Source organism: Truncatella angustata (genome assembly GCF_020726525.1).
Source record: "Truncatella angustata strain MPI-SDFR-AT-0073 chromosome Unknown BKA67scaffold_5, whole genome shotgun sequence".
Taxonomy (NCBI): Eukaryota; Fungi; Ascomycota; class Sordariomycetes; order Amphisphaeriales; family Sporocadaceae; genus Truncatella; species Truncatella angustata.
Window position 1 is genome coordinate 2,499,630 of NW_025763385.1, and position 18,035 is coordinate 2,517,664.

Sequence of the window (18,035 nt, forward strand, 5' to 3'; positions counted from 1 at the left end):
TATGTGTATAGTAAGAATTTGTGTGATCCCCAGCACGCTTTCTCAAGGCTTGTCAGCTTTTGGTTTTCTCTTTGGTGTATCTGCCTTTTATTTTTATTTCTATTTTATTTTACGGTTCGCCCGCTATCTATCTACGGCAACTTAAAAAAGACCAACCAGAAATGAGAAACCAAACAGCCCAGCCCAGTGCCCCCCGATAAACGAACAAGAGATAGATTGGCCTGGCCGAGATGCTCACTCCCAAATGGCCAAACTTCCTATCCACCCAGCCCTGTCTGCCTAACTGCCCACCGTTTCGATAGTCCCGCCTCCCGTGCATGCCGGGGCGGGCTCATTGTTGGAACTTCTTACCTAACTTATACCACAACCATGAAAACCTGATGACCGCATAGTTTGCTACAGTCCAGAGGCACCAAGAGATTCTGCGGCCACCGACTGACTTGAGCAAACAAACAAAACAAAGCGCAAACATCGCCGTTGCTGCTTTGACATTCGGTTCGTCCTTGTCCTCCCATTTCATCTATCTGGAAAAAGTGAAACGAGACAGAGAGAAAAAATTGGGCGTGCGACGGCTCGTCGTGGTCTGGACCGGCCCTCACGGCAGGGATCCGGAAGGCCCAGACCGGTCCGCTTGAGTGGCTTAGAAAAGCTTCCATGCGTCCAGGTCCTCTCAGCCAGCTACGTGCATATACTTTTTGATCACCAGTTCTCTCTTTCTGCATGGTATGGCCCGTCGGGCGGGCGGGCTTTTGCATTCTGCTGGCGCAATCTGTTTTGGAATAATTCTAGATGGAAGACACCTGGGGAGATTGTGGTGACACGAGAAGCGAAGCTGTCTATGGCATTGAGGTTGAACTCCGATGAATGCGCATAGCTGTAATAAATCCATGACGGGGCCGCAAGACCACCCCTCCTCTTCTCATCGTGACATTTCGGTACTTGATAACTGCCCGGATTCCCGAGTTAAAACGCACATGGGGCGGTTCAACAAGGGGAGATTGGGGGACGGGTGATGTAAAACGCAGAAAGCTACTGTACTAATACTCTGTACTAAGACTCTGTACAACGTACTCATATCTTGTTACTAGTCGTTCATGGATGGATACTTGATCTACATACTCCATACATGCATACGTACATACATACCATAGCAGACCCTGCGTGAGGATCTTGGCCGTTTTCCATCAAACATGCTTTCCTGGCCCATGGGGCGTAGGGCTGGAACGGTCGGTAATTTCTCGAGAGAAAAGTCCAGAAGGTCGTAAGCTTGTCTACCTGACGTATACCAAGCGATCCATAAACCACATGGGGTGGGTTATGCATGTGGGAGGTGGTGACGGGGCAGTAACTTGCGAGTGTTTGTCAGGATCTCTTCTGTGTTTGCTCGTGTCAGAGCTTAGGCGTGGTCCATGGTGTATGCCCATCTCGCGTGACCGGCCGTGCTGATTGAATTCTGGTTGGGGGCAAACGGCACAGTCGTGGTTGGCAATGCTTGTCAATGGCTGGTGCTGCTGTGAGGTCTGTCGCAAGCGTCAGTCGCTTGAGTCTGATTTTGAATCACAGTTCAAATAACAGGTGATGACATGCGAGGTTCCCATGCCGATCACCGCGAAAAGCCCAGGTAGCGTCCAGAATCTGGCTGAACGAAGACATGGAATTGTGGAAATTGCATAGTGCTGCTGAGGAATCCCATGGTGTTTTCTCGGGATCGCTGTCTATGACTCCCGCACAATGGCTGTTCTCCCGGAAGGTGAGGGGATAGTGCGAGTTGACAATATTTGGGGTTGACGACACAGTGCTGGCTTGCTGAGTGCCCCGCCAAAGACCGACGCCGCGATTGCGGGGTTCGAATTTATTCGAGCTTCTTTTCGTTGACTCACAATTAATTGCCCAGGTGAAAAAATACGTCAGGGAAGCTCCCCTTCACTTCGCCCATACGCCCACACAATACAACCGCGACGTCCAACACATCGCAATCGATCAGCTGTCGGCTCCTGTATCAATCGCGACATGTCCAGTAAAACCGGCAAGGGCAAGAAGCCTGCCAAAGCCGGCACCGAGGACAAGAGGGAGGATGTTCTCCAGGCCGTCATCATTGCAGACACCTTCCAGACGCGCTTCCTGCCATTCTCGCTGGAGAAGCCAAGAGTGAGCTTTGTCTGGCACGCTTCGCGCCGACCACCTCAGTTGCTGACAGTCTTTGTGTCCGACAGTGTCTACTCCCCCTCGCCAACACCCCAATCATCGAGTACACCCTCGAGTTCCTTGCCATGAATGGAGTGCAGGAGGTCTTCATCTACGCCGGCGCACACCAAGAGCAGATCGAGAGTTACATCAGGCGATCAAGGTGGACAACCCTGTCCCGGGCATGCCCCTTCTCCCACCTCGAGTTCGTCCGAGTTTCCGACGCCAGATCCATCGGTGACTTCCTCCGCGACCTCGACAACCGAAGCTTGATCGAAGGCGACTTTGTACTCGTACATGGCGACCTCGTCTCCAACATCTCGCTGGAATCCGCACTGGCCGCCCACCGGGCAAGGAAGGAGGCCAATCGCGACTCCATCATGACCCTGGTTCTGAGGGAGGGTGGCCAAGGCGAGCACCAGACAAAGGTCAAGGGCATCACTCCCATATTCGCCGTTGACCCCAGGGCAAAGCGGTGTCTGCATTACGAAGAGATGGATCCCTTGCAGGCGGACCATCACCTGACCCTGGACCCGGACTTGCTCAAGACACGCGAACTCGACATCAGAAGCGACCTCATCGATGCCCAAATCGACATCTGCACCCCCGACGTTCTGGCGCAGTGGTCGGAGAGTTTCGACTACGAACTGCCCCGGGCGCAATTCCTGCACGGAGTTCTCAAGGACTACGAGCTCAATGGGAAAATGATCCACACGGAAATTGTGTCCGAAGGCTACGGCGCCCGAGCCACCAACCTGCACATGTTTGAGGCTGTCAGCCGAGATGTACTCGGAGGTTGGGCGTATCCATTTGCACCAGACACAAACCTCGTCAAAGGCCACTCCTATCAACGGTGGGAAGACAACGTTTACAGGGAAGACGACGTACACTTTGGCACGGACAGCCGTGTTCGTAACGCCGTCATTGGCAGAGATGTCCGCATCGGATCTGAGAGTGCCGTCATTGGCAGTTTCATTGGCCGCAACTGCATAATCGGCAACAATGTGCAGATTCGGGACAGTTTCCTCTGGGATGACGTGACCGTCGAGGATGGTGCAGTGATTGAGCATTCGGTCATCGCAGAATTTTCCCACATTGGAAAGAACTCGCAGGTTGGTAATGGCAGCTTGATTGCATCCGGTGTCAATATTAGCGACAATATTACACTACCGAAAGCATCTGTACTTTCAACGATCTCGGCTGAGGGTGTCTCCGTTGCATCGGATACAGAGCTGCTTGGACCACAAGGCAAGGGCGCAAAGTTCCACGACCCTGACTTCGATGAGTTGGATGACGACGACCCATACCTACTCCAAAAGTCACTCAACTACTCTCTTGATGGATACGACCTGGACGAGTCTGATGTGTCGACTTTGGCCTCGGAAGACGAGTATGACGAGGATGATGACCAGTATCTTTCCGCCGGAGGTGACCAATCAAGATCACGTCTCAGCTCCTTTGCTTCTGATGACTCTTCCGGAGGCGCATCCACGTTTGTATCCGAAGCTGTGCATGGACTTCTCGAAGTGCTTCGTGGCGAGTCTGGGGGCGATTTCAGCTCGGAGAAACTAGAGTTCATGTCTCTTCGTCTCGCAAGTAACGCCTCCGATACGTCAGTACGCCGCGCAGTAGCCACGGCGTTTGTGCGCAGGGCAGTGGAGCTTATGAACGCAGACGGTGGTGGTTTCTCGCATGATAAGGCAGCCGAAACCACTCTGACCGAACGCGATGGAGCTAAGGAGTTCATCATTGAGGTTGGTGTCGGAAACGGGTCAAGGTCGGAGCAGGTTGATTTTGCTGTCGCCCTGCAAAAAGCATGTGTCAGCACCTCGAGGGTCATCGAGATTGCCAGCGCGGGTACACTTTGCGCCGCCTTTTTCAAGAACATGTATGAGCAGGAGATCATTGATGAAGACGCCATTCAAGCCTGGTGGGCAGACGAGAGATCATCCGAGAGCGACCCGATGGTTGGCATCCGCGAAAAGTGTCAGACCCTGGTGCAATGGCTTGAGGATGCCGAGGAAGAGGACAGCGAAGAAGAAGAAGAAAGCGATGAAGATGACGAGTGAACTAAATGTTCCTAGATTTGGCATTTGCGCTGGCGTTCCAGGAAGAGGAAAACCCAAGTTTCTTCTATCTAATGTTGTTTTTTTCCGGGCAGTATGCGATAATTTAGCATTACTTTTGGAATAAAGTATATTCTTGACCTCGAAACTTTCCAATGTCAACTCTTGTGAATTGCTCAGCTGTTCGGAGTGGTCACTCCAAATCAAAGATTTTGACGACGATTAGTTGACTCCTCAATATTCCAGGGGCTAGCCGTGTTGGCATTCTTGGCCGATTCATTTCAAACTGTACTCAATTGGCAGTATCGGTCTGCCACCCGAACAAATGTTCTGGGATTCCACATTGGGACATCACATACGCTACTTTGAGGCGTGATTGGTCTCCCTCAAAACGAGTATATTCTTGGCTGTTCTCTTTACTCCACAACCCGCGCTCCGCAAAGAATGCCATGCTACTACGCTGATTATACTGTAAGCCGTGCACCTAAGCATGACCAAAGGCTCTACGAGGTCGCCACATCCACTAGAATGACTATATAAGTATTATACTGCTAGTTTAGCAGTCGATAGTTAGAGAACTTTCTTATCAAAATTCTTTTTTAAATAAATTCTTTTCAAATCACGTCCACAGTCATTCAGTACCACTGCAGTGTTGGTCTTTTGGCAACTAATCCTGGTGTTCGTCGAACTTTTTGGTCGCTTTCAATTCCGGTGGCACCGCTTCAACCCCGCAGCGAGCGCCAGCTTCCTAACTAATTCTCCCAACTCGGATAAGTTAGCAAAGTCATAGACTTGGGAGAAAAACGTCCCTAAACATTAATACGATACAATTTGCGCCTCCATGAAAGGTGGCAGATATGCGTCTTCGCGGCGAAAAGCCTGCCACCAATGCTCGACCGCCAAGGCAAAATGTGAGCGCCGAGCGGGACGTTGCACGAGATGTACCCAGCGGGGGCTGGCATGCTCCTACAGTCACAATACATCGCCATCGACCTCTGGCGCTCGCGATAGAAGCACCGCGTTGGCAGCGAGAAGCTCGATCCTCACGCCTCGTATGACTTCTCCTGTTGAGTGTGCCCTTCTGGTCCCTGAGCGAGAAGGTTTCCTCCGGTGGGTATTCCTACAAGAAGCCCCTGGTTTTCTTCTTTCTTGGCCCAAGGGCAGAACGAGTTTCTTTGGCAAAGTCGTGATTTATTGCAGCCACTAAGGTAGACTTCCTTGCAGAGCAACGTTGGGTGGCACAACCACAGGCCGTGACCTTGGGGCCGAGAGCAACTTGGTTGGTACGCCTTCAACCCCGCTTGGTGCATATAGTCCGGCGACTATTTCATCCACGGCATTGCCTGGCGGCTTTAGTCGACACGCCCAGGATGAGCGACTGGATAATACCATTCGTGCAGCGGTGCAGCCGGAAGCACTTGATTTCACAGGTCTCGAGCTCCTCTGTCTGATCAATGTCGACGAGATGAGCAGCCGCTGGCTCAATCCTTATGTACCTGTACCCGGACAGAAGGTCAAAGAGTACCCAGCCAACATCGAAGCTTTTATACGTCGGATACTGGGATCGTATGCTTCCATAGCGGTACGCGGCCGTGCCGTACCACCCTTCGTTCATTCGTCCCAGACTGCAACGGTATCGGTGGAACCACCGCTATCCACCTGCCTGAGCCTGATCCGCGTCTGCGAGCGGTTGTTGCCAGGCAGCGAGGCAGCCGCCGCCGACGTACTGCAGAGAGAGATGAGGAGCATATACGAACAACACGACAGCCTTGATGACCTGGCCTCGCTCGCCGCGCTCCAGTCCTACCTCATCTACGCCCTGGTGCAGCTCTACAGGCTCGGGGGTAATATCCCGAGCCAGACCACGCGACGCGATTTCATCAGCCTCCAGGATCTCGCGTGCGCGAGCAGCCGCAGGGGACTCGTCTGCGCCGCGGAGCAGCGGCGCGCTCGACCGCGATGGGAGGAGTGGATCGTAGCCGAGGCCAAGCGCCGGACTCTGTACGTGACCAACCTCCTCGACGGCGTCATATCGGCGCAGGAGGGCCTGCCGACGTTCTACGGCTTCGAGCTGCGCGGGCTGCCGGCTCCCGCGGGCAAGGCACTCTGGGAGGCGAGGTCGCGACGGGACTGGGAGATGGCGTATACCATGCACCTGGCGGATTGGCCCGGGGGCGGGCTCCGTGTCGACGAGCTCTGGCCACGTCCGCCGGGGCTCGGCGGAGAGGAGCTTGCGCGGAGACGCGTCAGGGTCGATCGCTGGCTGGAGGATGTTGACGAGTTCGGTACTATGATATATGCCGTTTCAAGCTCTACACATGATGCTTGAGGCCTGCCTTATTAAAATTGTATAATTATTATTGAATAAAAATGAAATAAAACTTGTGCTTCTACCGTATTTATCAGCATTGTTCGAACCCGACATTCATCGCATAAGAGCAATATATCTAGACACGGTGATGATAACAAGCCGTCTCGAGCTCCGAAGTCAGTGGACTTAAGACCTGGGCGAATTTATAAGACGAATGTGTAGCAGAGTAGAATGGGTGAAATGAGTTAAGGTACCGGAACTATGATCATGTCTATGCGAGTGGCCGTCGTGGGAGATCGCAGTAGTACGTGGCACTGAATGAAACGGATTTTTAGACTTGGGGTCTATCCTGTCCCACTCAGATATGCAAGGCGACTCATTGTCAATGTCAACAGCAAACGACTACATTGCGATTGCTAATATGCTGATTGTGTCCGAGAATATGCCCCATAAACGACCAACCCCATACGGACGGCAAATGTTATAAGATGTAAAGAGACTAAAACTGAGTTGTTTCTCCAGCTCGCCTTTTATGATGAGTCTGCGATATCTAATCTCAATAACGTGGCAGCGTTCTGCCAGCGGATGCCTTCCAGCTCCTCGGCACTCACCATGCCACTCTCTTCCAACTCCCCTAGCCATTTGAGCCCATCAGCGCTCTTTGCAAATGGATAGTCAACGCTATACAAGATTCTGTCGTGTTTCGTGTTTCGCAGAATGCAGGCGAGCGGGTCTAACGCCCAATTGCCGCTCGTCGTCAGCCAGACATTGTTGTCCCAGACTTCTCGGAAGGATCTCTGCTTGCCCCACCGTGAAGCAACCCGCTGGATCCTCTGGAGCATATATGGAATCATCTCGCCCATGTGCCCGATGATGATCTTGAGCTTGGGAAACCGATCAAACACGCCCGAGGCATACAGACGTAGAACGTGCACGGCGACGTCGCTGTGCCAGCCAAATCCAAACGCAAGGATAGACGTGGTCACCTCGTCGGAGATGTGTTGGGACTTGTAAGCCTCAAAGAGCTTGTCGGATGGCCATGTCGGGTGGATATAGATGGGCACGTCCAATTTCACTGCCTCGGCCCAAAGCACGTCAAACTCAGGACCGTCGTAATATAGCCCAAGTTCTGTGTGGCTGTCCACCAATGCACCGACAAATTTTACTCCGCTCATGTCACCAGAGCATGTGCGCCTGAGCTCATTTGCAGCCTCTTGGGGTTCGTCCATCGGCAACTCAGCGAAGCCTGCAAACCTGCCCGGATGAGTACGCACAGCCTCGGCGAGCTGATCGTTGCATTCCCGACATTGAACAGGCGATAGATCGCCCGGCCCGTGGGAGATCACTTGCATAGTGACCTGGCCTCGGTCCATGTCAGCGAGCCGCTTGGAGCCGAGTTCGGTAAACTGATCGAACAGCCCCGGGATGCCTTTGAAGCTCTCATTACGCGAGTTGGGCAGCGCCGCGGCGGCGTCGGATAGGAAATGTTCCTCCAGGGTAATTATGGGCCTTCTGGCCACGGACCGTGAGGAACCAGGAAATGGTGACATGTCGATTCTTGTGCTGTAGGTGATCGGGCATGGAGAACTATGAGATGTCTTCCTAGGTGCTATGATGATGTCTCGCAATTTGGGTTTCGATAGTTTCACCGGCAAGATCAACAGTGATTAAGCTAAATTTACTCCTTTTTATAGTGGTTGCAGGCAAGAAAGGAAGCCCGCAACCGGGTTTACATCATAGCTTCGTTAAACTATGAAATTACCGGCCGTTTCGGTACCGTTAAGTCCGCTCAGCTCCGGGCCGAGCGGTGCAACGGGGCTAGCACTACAAAATAATAAGCTTTGGATCCTTCGATCCTTCTGCACAAGCGAATCGCACAAATGATCTCAAGAAAAGTGGTCCTCTTCGAAAGGTGGTCTGCTTACTATTTGAAAGATCAAACTGACATTGACAAGACCCCCCAGATGACAGTAGACCTAAAGAATTCCTATCGGTTGAACCCATGGCGCAGTTTCGTGGCCATATGTCAAATGACGATACACCCAAATTTGCCACCATGAGTTCTGTTTCATGACGTTACGCTCAGCAAGGGCTATAGCAATCAAATCTCTTCATCAATGAGATCGGGTTGGCTTGAATAAAACTTCTAAAAAGTCGTCGTGCTATCAATAGAGAGCGATCTTGCAAAAATCACTGAGTGGCACTGGGGATGATTCACCACTGGTGTTCGTTCATCAGATTACCGTCACAGAAAGAAGTCCCTGGGAATGAATCACACAAGGTTATGGCTCCATGTATAAATACCCATCTGGACTTCTTGAGTATTATCTCCTGTTTTATACTAACATCTTCTCTTAAGGTTGTATCTCGAGCCCTCGCAGACGTCATTAGTCAAGCAACCATAGGCAAGCATTGATAACGAAGCAACGCGATCACGCTCTATTGAATCGCAATCAAAGCAGCCATCTACGCGCAGCAATGCCCCGACCCCTTTGGAACGTCGCAGGTAGGCCACGAAAACACCGCAAATAGGGCAGGGCGCTAACTTGCTAATCAACTCCCAGGAGAAAGCTCCAACGAGGTAGTATTCCGGACGTTTTTCGACAACACACTTTATCTCGGTCTGGAGAAGACTCTTAAGGATTTGAACAACCCCGTAGTATCTGTGAACTACAGCAGACTAGACGACGGACGGCATGAAATTTGTATCGGCACGGCAAACGTTGTCGACGACGACATGAAGAAAAAGGTGAAGGAATACGTGGATGCGGAGTGTAACGGCCAGGACTGGGAGGGACAGGTTGATTTGGAATACCGCTTGGACAAACCACCAAGAAGAAGAAGGCGGTGAACAGTTGCCGAGACAAAGAATTCTTGAAATTCGTGTGTCGCGGTCGCGGCCTCCGTTTTTGATTGCACCATTTCGCCCCGCATGGCTCTTTATATCGTGTCCGTCGCTAGTCTCGTAATCAGCTGTATTTGCTTGCTTTTGATTATAAATATACTAGTGCCCCCTTTAATGTAAATATTTAAGAAAGGTATAATATAACAAGCTTAGTAGTGGCCGTCAGTATCAGGAACAAGGGCCTTGTGCCATGCTAAAAACCTTTGTACTATAATTTTGTGCTAAGATGAATCCCAAAGGGTAGAGCTATGATTGGTCCCAAAGGATGAATACGCTATGCTTACGGTAACGCTGCTAGTCCTGCCCGCTAAAATTCCATGCGCGGCTGTGAAGTTCAAAGCAGGGAGCTGTTGGCATCTTCACATACCTGGAGCCGCTGGGATATAGCGATTTCTATCTGCGCTGATGTTAAGTATACGTGTTGTTATTCTGATCTGACTGGTTTACGAGTCATGTTGAGATATTAATTGTTTAGTCGAGTGACGCAAGAGTTGGCGTAGCGGCCACTATAGTCCACTTACTAGTGCGCCAATTTGTGTTAACCACTTGTTATTCAACTCTCAAACAATAAATTCTGCCGCGTCTTTCATCAACGGGCTAAGCAGGGCCCAAAGAACCTCACATAGGCCTTGCTAGGTCTAACGTACCTTTCACAAGATCAATGCCTTTGTGTGATCGTATAAATCGATCTGCATGAGCATGGATCATGACCACACGCTGTTGATTGGGATTTTGCAATTACACCAATAATGTGCCAGGCCGTGATGGGGTTGCATGCCGTCGGAATCAGTCGAGGATGCGCCTTCCGGATTCACATATACTCATCTCAGTAACCTTCCGGCACCGGCTTCGGCCGCCTTATAGTCTAATACTGCGCTCTATACTGACCGAATTGCGTTCCTAATCTCAATGCCGACGTGGTGGCAGATCTTGTCGCACTCTAGGTTTAACTTTTGTCGCCAAAACTGTCATTATATATTTGTCAAGCGAATGTAGGTAACAACAACAATAGAAATATTTATTACTAAATCTTTCGCTTCTTACTCTCCTAGTAGGCAAGCTACATTTGACGTAAACCATTTCGGAAATTCACGCTTAACTACGAAGTCGTACTGGAATAGGTGTGACGTAAGCAAGGACTAAGATAACGTAACGAGGTTTGGATGTTGTGCTTAAGAAGGGCTTATAAGTAATAATTTACAATACTGGAGTATTCTTTTTTTCGTTCCGTGATTTAGCATGATAGCCCCCGATTGCTTGTCTCCACGATAAATATATGTCTTTCTTAACAGCATAAAAATGGTACATTTCGGTTGATACTCAAGTAGAATGGTGGAAACGGAGCATTATGATCTTAGCATAGTACTAAAGTAAGTGCTTGTCATATCAGAATAGCGCGGCCAACCACTATGATGAAATGGTGTTGTTCAATTGTACCTCGAAAAAGAAAAAGCACCGCAGGGCAGATATCGCCCCGCACTAGGTTAGTTAATTCATGCACTTGCCAGGAGCGCAGCACAGCGGTGAATGTTTGTTATCTAGTGCTATGAACTTCTTTATACCCGTGATTTCTCTAGACCCTTGAATGTGTGTCAGCACATCGCATGCACTTAAACGTTTGCTCTGTTCTCCGGAAGCGGTTTTGGGTAATCTAATTTCAGAATCTAAGATGCTTGGAGTTTCCTGGATCGGCGTCTTACTAGTGCTCTTCAACACGAATCTCTTATCTGCAGTATTTCCAGACGATTCACTTACACTTGATACATTACGCCTGGACAAGCCTTTGTGCAGCTAATATACCTCCACGGCTCCGGCTGGACTCTCTTCAGGTGGGTTCGTCTCGGAACGGGACTGGCAAGCTATGGTAGATCTCCACGCTTCGTCCAAACTAATTGTCGTTTGAGAGGTGAAAATCACCAAATACTCGAATCCACCATAGCAAGGCTCCAGAAGCATTGATATGGGAGCCCAAAGATCTTTACACAGTTGAGCGGCAAACGTGAGCCAACTAAGTGCTGCAGTCGGGGTGGCGTAGGTCATTTCCCGCATCGTGTGGTTACACAACTGGGAGCCTGCTGGCCTGAGGCGTTCTAATGCTGTCATGGGAATCCTGTCCTGCAACATCAGTGCAGCTCCTATCGTCACCTACTCGAATCCTGCTCCTCGCTTCCTCAGTAGAACGTGTAGACTCCAGCCATGCCTCTCTTGGCGAGTGCACTGTACGCAACTCTTAAGCTTCCTACCCCTGCCCGCCCTTGATCAAAGCTGCGAGACTGGCTCGATAAGGGCGGATTCTGGTGGGCCATGCAATGGAAAACTGCACACCTTGGTGTTTTGATGTAATTAAAAAGAAGGCAAAAGCCGATTCGTGGTACATTCCAGCGCCGAGGCTTGAGGGATTGATGTAACCGGAGAAAGTGGCCTTAGTCCAGATACCAGATGCTATTCAATTCTCTACATAAATCTAAGGCTTGAAGCGGAGTCTTCTGCCCTGCAGCTTATATCCGTGTTACCACACCCAAGCCGGGCGTGTTGGCCGTGGCTGTGGCAAGTGCCTCGTAAGGCATTGGGCCGTACCGCATATGATACCGCACTTAAGAAGCTGTCGAATTCAGAGGCTCTCCCCCATTACTTCCTCACCGATTCCAGACAAAAATTGTATTCCAGAACAGCCACTTTGTAGCATAACGCTTATGATTGATCAGAAACCAACGTCTCTCAATGGCATCGTTCGGAAAGCTAACCAACTCCCTCATGCAGATCTCGCAGGAGAATACACTAACCGTGCCCACCCACTTTCGCACGCACCCCCTTTTGCACGCCGATTTACCGACGTTTCCTCAAACACACTGATAGATAGATACAACAACTGCCAGCCATAACACCATGAAATCAATTCAAATAAACTATCTCTAGGTTATTTACGTGTCCGCTTTCGCGTGGAAGGTTGTATTTCGAGGAACGAGTCAATAGGGACTTGTTCATTGCGTTGTAGCTCAGGCATCTTCCTTTTCAGCTTGTCTTGCGCTGGTCTGATCTCTGCAACACTAGCAAAGACCTTATTCGGGTCTTTTCTAACTGTTTGACGTTTATCAGGCTTGTGATTATCTAGTTCAGCTTGCAAATCGAGGTTTGCTTGACGTGTTGTTGCTAGTTCTGCGAGCGCCATGTCAAGTGACTTAGCACATTTCCCAAGCAACTCCCTTACGTCTCTAGAAGTTTGCGAATGATTGATGGTAACGTCCCTAATTTGAAGTCGAAGGTCCTTACTATTATGAGGAGTAAACAGACCAATTTCAGCTAGATCTGACTCGTTTTGTGGTGTTGTAGGTTGAGTGTCAGGTGATGGTGGGAAGAACTCAGGGTCACCTAACACCATTAATTCATTTAAGGGGTAAATACCCGTTTTGGCCCAGCCGCTTTCGATAATTTGTTTCGTAAAAGCAAGGGCACAAGCTTTATCATAAGCTTCAAGCATCCGTTGCTTGTTAACGGGCCCAGTAGCTTGAATACCACGGTATAGGCTTATTAGCCTATGGTAGTGGGACTTCAACGATGAGAAGACCGTCTTGTCAAGTGGTTGGAGCGCTTCGCTTGTGTGTGCTGGTAGGTATATCAAGGCAATCCTCTTCCTGAATGCCCTTAGCATGAACCCGGGTGTAACATGAGTACTGTGGCCATCGAGGAGGAGCATCCTCCATGGGTTTGGGCAGTCTGGGGACTCTTGTGGTCTGGTTTCTGGCTCGAAGACCTCTAACAACCATGACAGCGCCACTGCTGAGTTGGTCCAGCCCTTAGGGGTCGCTGTATACTCAGCTTCCTCAAGATCCTCAGGTAACCATTGTGCTTGTAGTGTTGTTCCTCTTAGTATATACGTATTCGTTGTTTTCAACCCGATAGCGTTGATACTATGGATAACTGACATCCATCCAGTTGCTGGGTTTTTCGCAACGCGTGAACGACGTGACCTAGACGTCCCGATGACTGTGCCTTGACTTTGTTCGGCTTCTTGTACACCTGTTTCATCCATATTATAGATGTCCTTTGGTAGGATCTTATAGGTGTCTTTGACCTGTGATATATACGTGTAAAAGTCCTTTACGGTCTGTTTTTCAATGCCTTTGACCCTCTCAGCGTCAATTACACGTCCAACCTTAGTCTTCAAGTGTGGGTGGCGGCTAAGGAACTTGTATACCCAATTGTATCCAGGGGTGACCGTATCGTCGATTTCGCCGATACCAGTCATGATATTAGCCGCTATTTGTCGCACCATATTCGAGCCCGGAGCGCGTCCACACAATTCCTCATGTAAAATCCATTGCTCAAGCTCCATTTCTTGCAATTCAGATAGGTTCTTTGACGTTTCGTGGGCTGAGGAATGTGGTTGCGACCCGTTAAGTCGTCGCGACAAAGTAGACCGTACGATACCGAAAGCTTTGGCTGCGCGCGTTATCGTTTCGCCGTTTCGAACCAAACTAATTGCTTCTGCTACATCGCGTTCATTTAGTTTACCCATATTGAAAATATCAGATCGATAGGATTACAATTGGTTGAGTTCTAGCATTTACAAGAAAAGCGTGGTGTTGTTTACGCGTCGGAAGATCGGCGTGCAAAAGGGGGTGCGTGCGAAAGTGGGTGGGCACGGTTAGCATTGGCAAACTTCAACTTCGATTTTTCTATAATAAAATATGATGCGCCTGAGCAATATCGAGGGCTTGGGGAGGCCCTTTCATCACGTAGGAAAGGCGTTGCTGAGGACGGCGCAGTTCATGTCACGGCGAGGAAACTAGCAGGTCTTTTCGAAGGCGTTATGCCGGATGTGCCCAAGTTGATCCAAGCATATGGTCTTCGCTCCAGTGAAATCGCAAAACTACCTGAGATCAATCCGCAAGGATCAAAAACCGAGGGTATCTTTGCAGACCACGTTGGAGCCGATGGGAGTACCATTTGGGCTTCAGCCACCTCTGGCGGCCGGGCAGTCACTATGCACTTGCTTGCCTGCATGCTTGCTCGTATTTGGAAAAGAGAGCAAGCGGTGTCTATCTGGGTTGATCTGATCGAAAACAGAAAGTTGCATCTACGGACGTCGATTGGGAAACAGGAGGGCGCTCTGAAAATAGCAGACCTCGCCGGCTCTCGAATCGAGATCAGTAGGACACAACTAGATGAGTGGGACTCAAGCGCTAGGTGCACCGCAATCTTCAAAATACTATTATAACATGCTGACAATACTCAGGGCTTGGCTCCAGACGGCAGATGAAGCAAAGAAGGTTCAGCAAACTCAATGTCGGCTAATATTCGATAATCTGTCCCTCCCTGTATCAATGCAGTCAAAAGTATATGACGCGATAATCGAGTCATGGACAAGTGCGTTGAAAACACTAGAGAGGCTGATCCAAGGCACACCACAGCGTATAGATACTGGTGCCATACTCTTAGGGTTATCTGCGTGGCATCTTTATCCAGATATAATACTGGCTGGTACAGATCAGTATGTCAAGCAAGCTGACTCGCTTATCACACCGGGCGGTACTGTTACCATTGGCCTCAGGAGCAGAGAGGGTAATGGAGACGGAGTTTTCTGGTCACTCCCACTAACCCACGCGAGATATTACGGCGAATCAGGACTGACAACGAGATATGCGGGAATCGGCCAGTCACGAGTCAGTTTTGAAGAGTTCATGTTCGTTGTTGTTGGGAGTATACTGGGCGGATGGGATCTTGAAGATAGGACGTTTGAGACGGGGTTAAACTTGATTGACATCCTAGACACATCACTGCAGAGTTGGAAGCCAAGTGAAAGCGAGTCTCTGCGGCATTCCAAAGGTCGATCGAGAATGGGATGGCTCAAATTACTCGGGTCGGCCGCCAGACAATACACGAAATCAAAGGATATCACTCGACAGCAGATTGGTCGACTTCTTTCGTTCGGTCAGAGACGATGTTCAACAATGCTTGCGCCAAAGAAAGCTCGAGTGTATTCAGTGTTTGGTCTAACAGACTTTCGGGTTTTATTAGCACCGTTTGCTGAGAGTTTGAGTCATGAAAGCGGACCTGTACTTAGCTTCCTTCGCAACTTAGGTTGCCGAGTACTCGATCCGAACACAGCCAGGAGCGCAATGATCAGGTACCGACTAAGTTCGACTCAATCGTTCCGCTTCACGCGCCTAGCCGTCTCCGGTCTTTCGGTCAAGAGACGAAGAAGGAACAATAACATCAGTCAACGATCAGAAGATTCCTTTGCAGAATCGCACTGGATGAATGATCAGGATGATGATTTGTCAGACGGCGAGGATGGAGCACGGGAAATCATGATGCCGCATGCAATCGGGGAAGCCCCCACACCCCACTGTTTCGTTTGCGGAGTTCCTGGATTGGCTGCTATATATCTGCCGTCATATATTCCTCAATCGACCATTGGGAACAACACACTAAAAGTCTCACAACTGATTAGCTGCATCGAAAACGGCGATTTGAACCACCACCAGATAGCAAATGCACTCGCTTATGTCGGAACCTCTGCCTCGAAGAGCGTATACTTCGACTCGCTCTGTGCGGTCGAGGCTGCGGAGCGAACCTACTCTCAACTCCCGGGTGCTAAGGTGGACCTTCAGGTTACATCACTGCCACTATGCAGTTCCAAATGGTGGAGAGAATTTAAAAAACCGAATTGTCAACTTTTGCAAGCAACCTTCAGCTGCATTGCGTATTTCGAAACGGGTTCTTACGATATAGAACCCAGCAATATCGGCAATCAAGCATTTGCCATCAGTCATTCTAGCTCTATTTTCGTTGCCAGTCAACTCCTTGGGGATCCTCACGAAGCATCTCGTCACGCACCTGTCGAAAGAATCGTCGGAAATGTGGGTAAGCCTGGACTGGCAATCTTGATTACACCGCCGCATCCAAAAATTCGCAAGCTAGACTTCTCATCATGGCATAAGATTGCACATGAGCCCTTCGATGGAAGTGCACAGAACAACTTTCAAGGGACCTCTTTCCATCTCTCTTTCACTGGCTACGAGCTTCCGCTCAACATCAACTCACGAAGCGGCCGAGATGTGCTGGCCTATTTCTTGGAGACAACTGTATCCGTCTACAATCATGGTGAATGGGTCGCTGACCTCGACATTTTAGAAGCAGCGACGCTTTGGACATCACAGGTAAAAAAGTACTGCGATCATCGGGAATTGCCGGACTTCGACTTTTCATCCCTAGTTTCCATCGACTCATGGTCTGAACTCCTCGATCCCCCGGTGCAGAGCGCTGTCGTGCGTGCCAGTGGGGATCCCATCGCCCGACTAGCGACAGCCGCGTTGGCCTCACGCCTGGCAGCCAAGGTCATCGTTCTGCCATCAACTTCGGTTTGTTTGGCCTGCTATTTTGGTGCATTTGACAAAGTAAAGACAAAGGCAGGCAGTGATGGTGTAGACAAGATTGATAAAGATGAGGATGACATAAATAAAAATCTAGAGGAGAAGGACAGAAATCGTGTGGAAGACGAGTCTAATGACAATAACAGCCTGATCTCTTCTCGGGATGGACATGGCCAACAGAAGAAACCCCGAAACCCATTGGCCTGGATAGAAACCGAGAATTACTTCATTGATGACATGGAGTTAGCCACGTACGCATTCAATATTGACGACACGGTAGACGAGTTACAGGAGGAACCAAAAGTATCTGTACCTTTAGTTGTCTATATTTATTAAGTTGGATTGCCGTAACAAGAGCTAGAATTTTCTGGTACACAACGCTGGGCTTATTAGGATTGAAAATATAACATATAATATATAATATTCATTTTACATATTTGAAAACCCGTTAAACCTATACTGCTGTTACGGGACAAGTCCTTTGTAGCCCAGGCTGCGCTTTGGGCTCTATGCTACAGGTACAGAGAACCTAGGTTAGAGGTCCGTACCGGTTACTCGAAAACTCCCTCGTAAAGGTTCGCATAGCGTAGCTCTCTTTCCTTCTTCAGCTTTGATATAGACTGTAATAGGATATGCAACGTTTGCTTGCAAGCGCCTTGATCCGTTCGTACTTCGATTCCTAATTACCGGTTGTTCTATTTCCGGGGTGTGGCTTCTTCTCAGCGCCTGGCAGTGCAGGGCTTGTAGCTGGGCCGCACGCCGATGAGAAGGATGTTGGAAGTGTTCTTAGCGTACAGTGAAACTTCAAATAGTACAGACACCCCGCTAAAGTTGTACTTGTTGGGGGTGGTTTAGGCTGCCAAAAACGGCCGTCGTAATCGCAGAAGCGAGTGGTCAAGATGATTGTAATGAAAAATGCACTCTGAGAAAGGACGGCGCGCAGGGCCCTGAAACGGATGTGGGATATTATAAAAAGAGCTCTAAATAAACGAGGCTCTGTTTGGTAAAATTGTATGGAGTTTCCTTTGGTCCGTCGTCACTCTGCAATACTCCGAATTTCTTCACAGTTCATAACATGTTAGTACTGCTCAACCATGTTGAAGACCTTTCAAGTTTAGTTCGAATGGGCGCAACAGGAAGTAGATTGCCCAATTTTTTTTTGGCTGTTGTACCTTCTGCGGCTGGTGTCACAA

The 18,035-nt window shown here is 49.5% G+C and overlaps 4 protein-coding genes across 4 annotated transcripts; 3 read left to right on the plus strand and 1 right to left on the minus strand.

Moving 5' to 3' along the window:
- The first annotated feature begins 1,874 nt into the window (after positions 1–1,874).
- On the plus strand, positions 1,875–4,398 carry BKA67DRAFT_569043 (nucleotide-diphospho-sugar transferase). Its single transcript, XM_046103069.1, has 2 exons — positions 1,875–2,148; positions 2,214–4,398. The coding sequence occupies exons 1-2, from the start codon at positions 2,011–2,013 to the stop codon at positions 4,251–4,253; spliced, it is 2,178 nt and encodes a 725-aa protein (XP_045957542.1). The 5' UTR covers positions 1,875–2,010; the 3' UTR covers positions 4,254–4,398.
- A 410-nt stretch (positions 4,399–4,808) lies between these two features.
- BKA67DRAFT_569045 (uncharacterized protein) lies at positions 4,809–6,642 on the plus strand. The gene is made up of 2 exons (XM_046103070.1): positions 4,809–5,360; positions 5,475–6,642. The coding sequence occupies exons 1-2, from the start codon at positions 5,092–5,094 to the stop codon at positions 6,577–6,579; spliced, it is 1,374 nt and encodes a 457-aa protein (XP_045957543.1). The 5' UTR covers positions 4,809–5,091; the 3' UTR covers positions 6,580–6,642.
- Positions 6,643–6,943: 301 nt separating this feature from the next.
- On the minus strand, positions 6,944–8,251 carry BKA67DRAFT_569047 (uncharacterized protein). Its single transcript, XM_046103071.1, has one exon. It carries the CDS (start codon positions 8,109–8,111, stop codon positions 7,092–7,094), a length of 1,020 nt encoding a protein of 339 aa, XP_045957544.1. The 5' UTR covers positions 8,112–8,251; the 3' UTR covers positions 6,944–7,091.
- A 6,407-nt stretch (positions 8,252–14,658) lies between these two features.
- BKA67DRAFT_569058 (uncharacterized protein) lies at positions 14,659–17,246 on the plus strand. The gene has a single exon (XM_046103072.1). The coding sequence runs from the start codon at positions 14,686–14,688 to the stop codon at positions 17,176–17,178; it is 2,493 nt and encodes an 830-aa protein (XP_045957545.1). The 5' UTR covers positions 14,659–14,685; the 3' UTR covers positions 17,179–17,246.
- The last annotated feature ends 789 nt before the right edge of the window (positions 17,247–18,035 follow it).

Excerpts from the sequence above, each read along its gene's own strand:
- BKA67DRAFT_569043 (XM_046103069.1), top strand. The coding sequence starts at position 2,011 with ATGTCCAGTAAAACCGGCAAGGGCAAGAAGCCTGCCAAAGCCGGCACC. Across the intron at positions 2,149-2,213 it reads TCTCGCTGGAGAAGCCAAGA|TGTCTACTCCCCCTCGCCAA; the intron begins GTGAGCTTTGTC and ends TGTGTCCGACAG.
- BKA67DRAFT_569045 (XM_046103070.1), top strand. The coding sequence starts at position 5,092 with ATGAAAGGTGGCAGATATGCGTCTTCGCGGCGAAAAGCCTGCCACCAA. Across the intron at positions 5,361-5,474 it reads GAGCGAGAAGGTTTCCTCCG|AGCAACGTTGGGTGGCACAA; the intron begins GTGGGTATTCCT and ends ACTTCCTTGCAG.
- BKA67DRAFT_569047 (XM_046103071.1), bottom strand. The coding sequence starts at position 8,111 with ATGTCACCATTTCCTGGTTCCTCACGGTCCGTGGCCAGAAGGCCCATA.
- BKA67DRAFT_569058 (XM_046103072.1), top strand. The coding sequence starts at position 14,686 with ATGCTGACAATACTCAGGGCTTGGCTCCAGACGGCAGATGAAGCAAAG.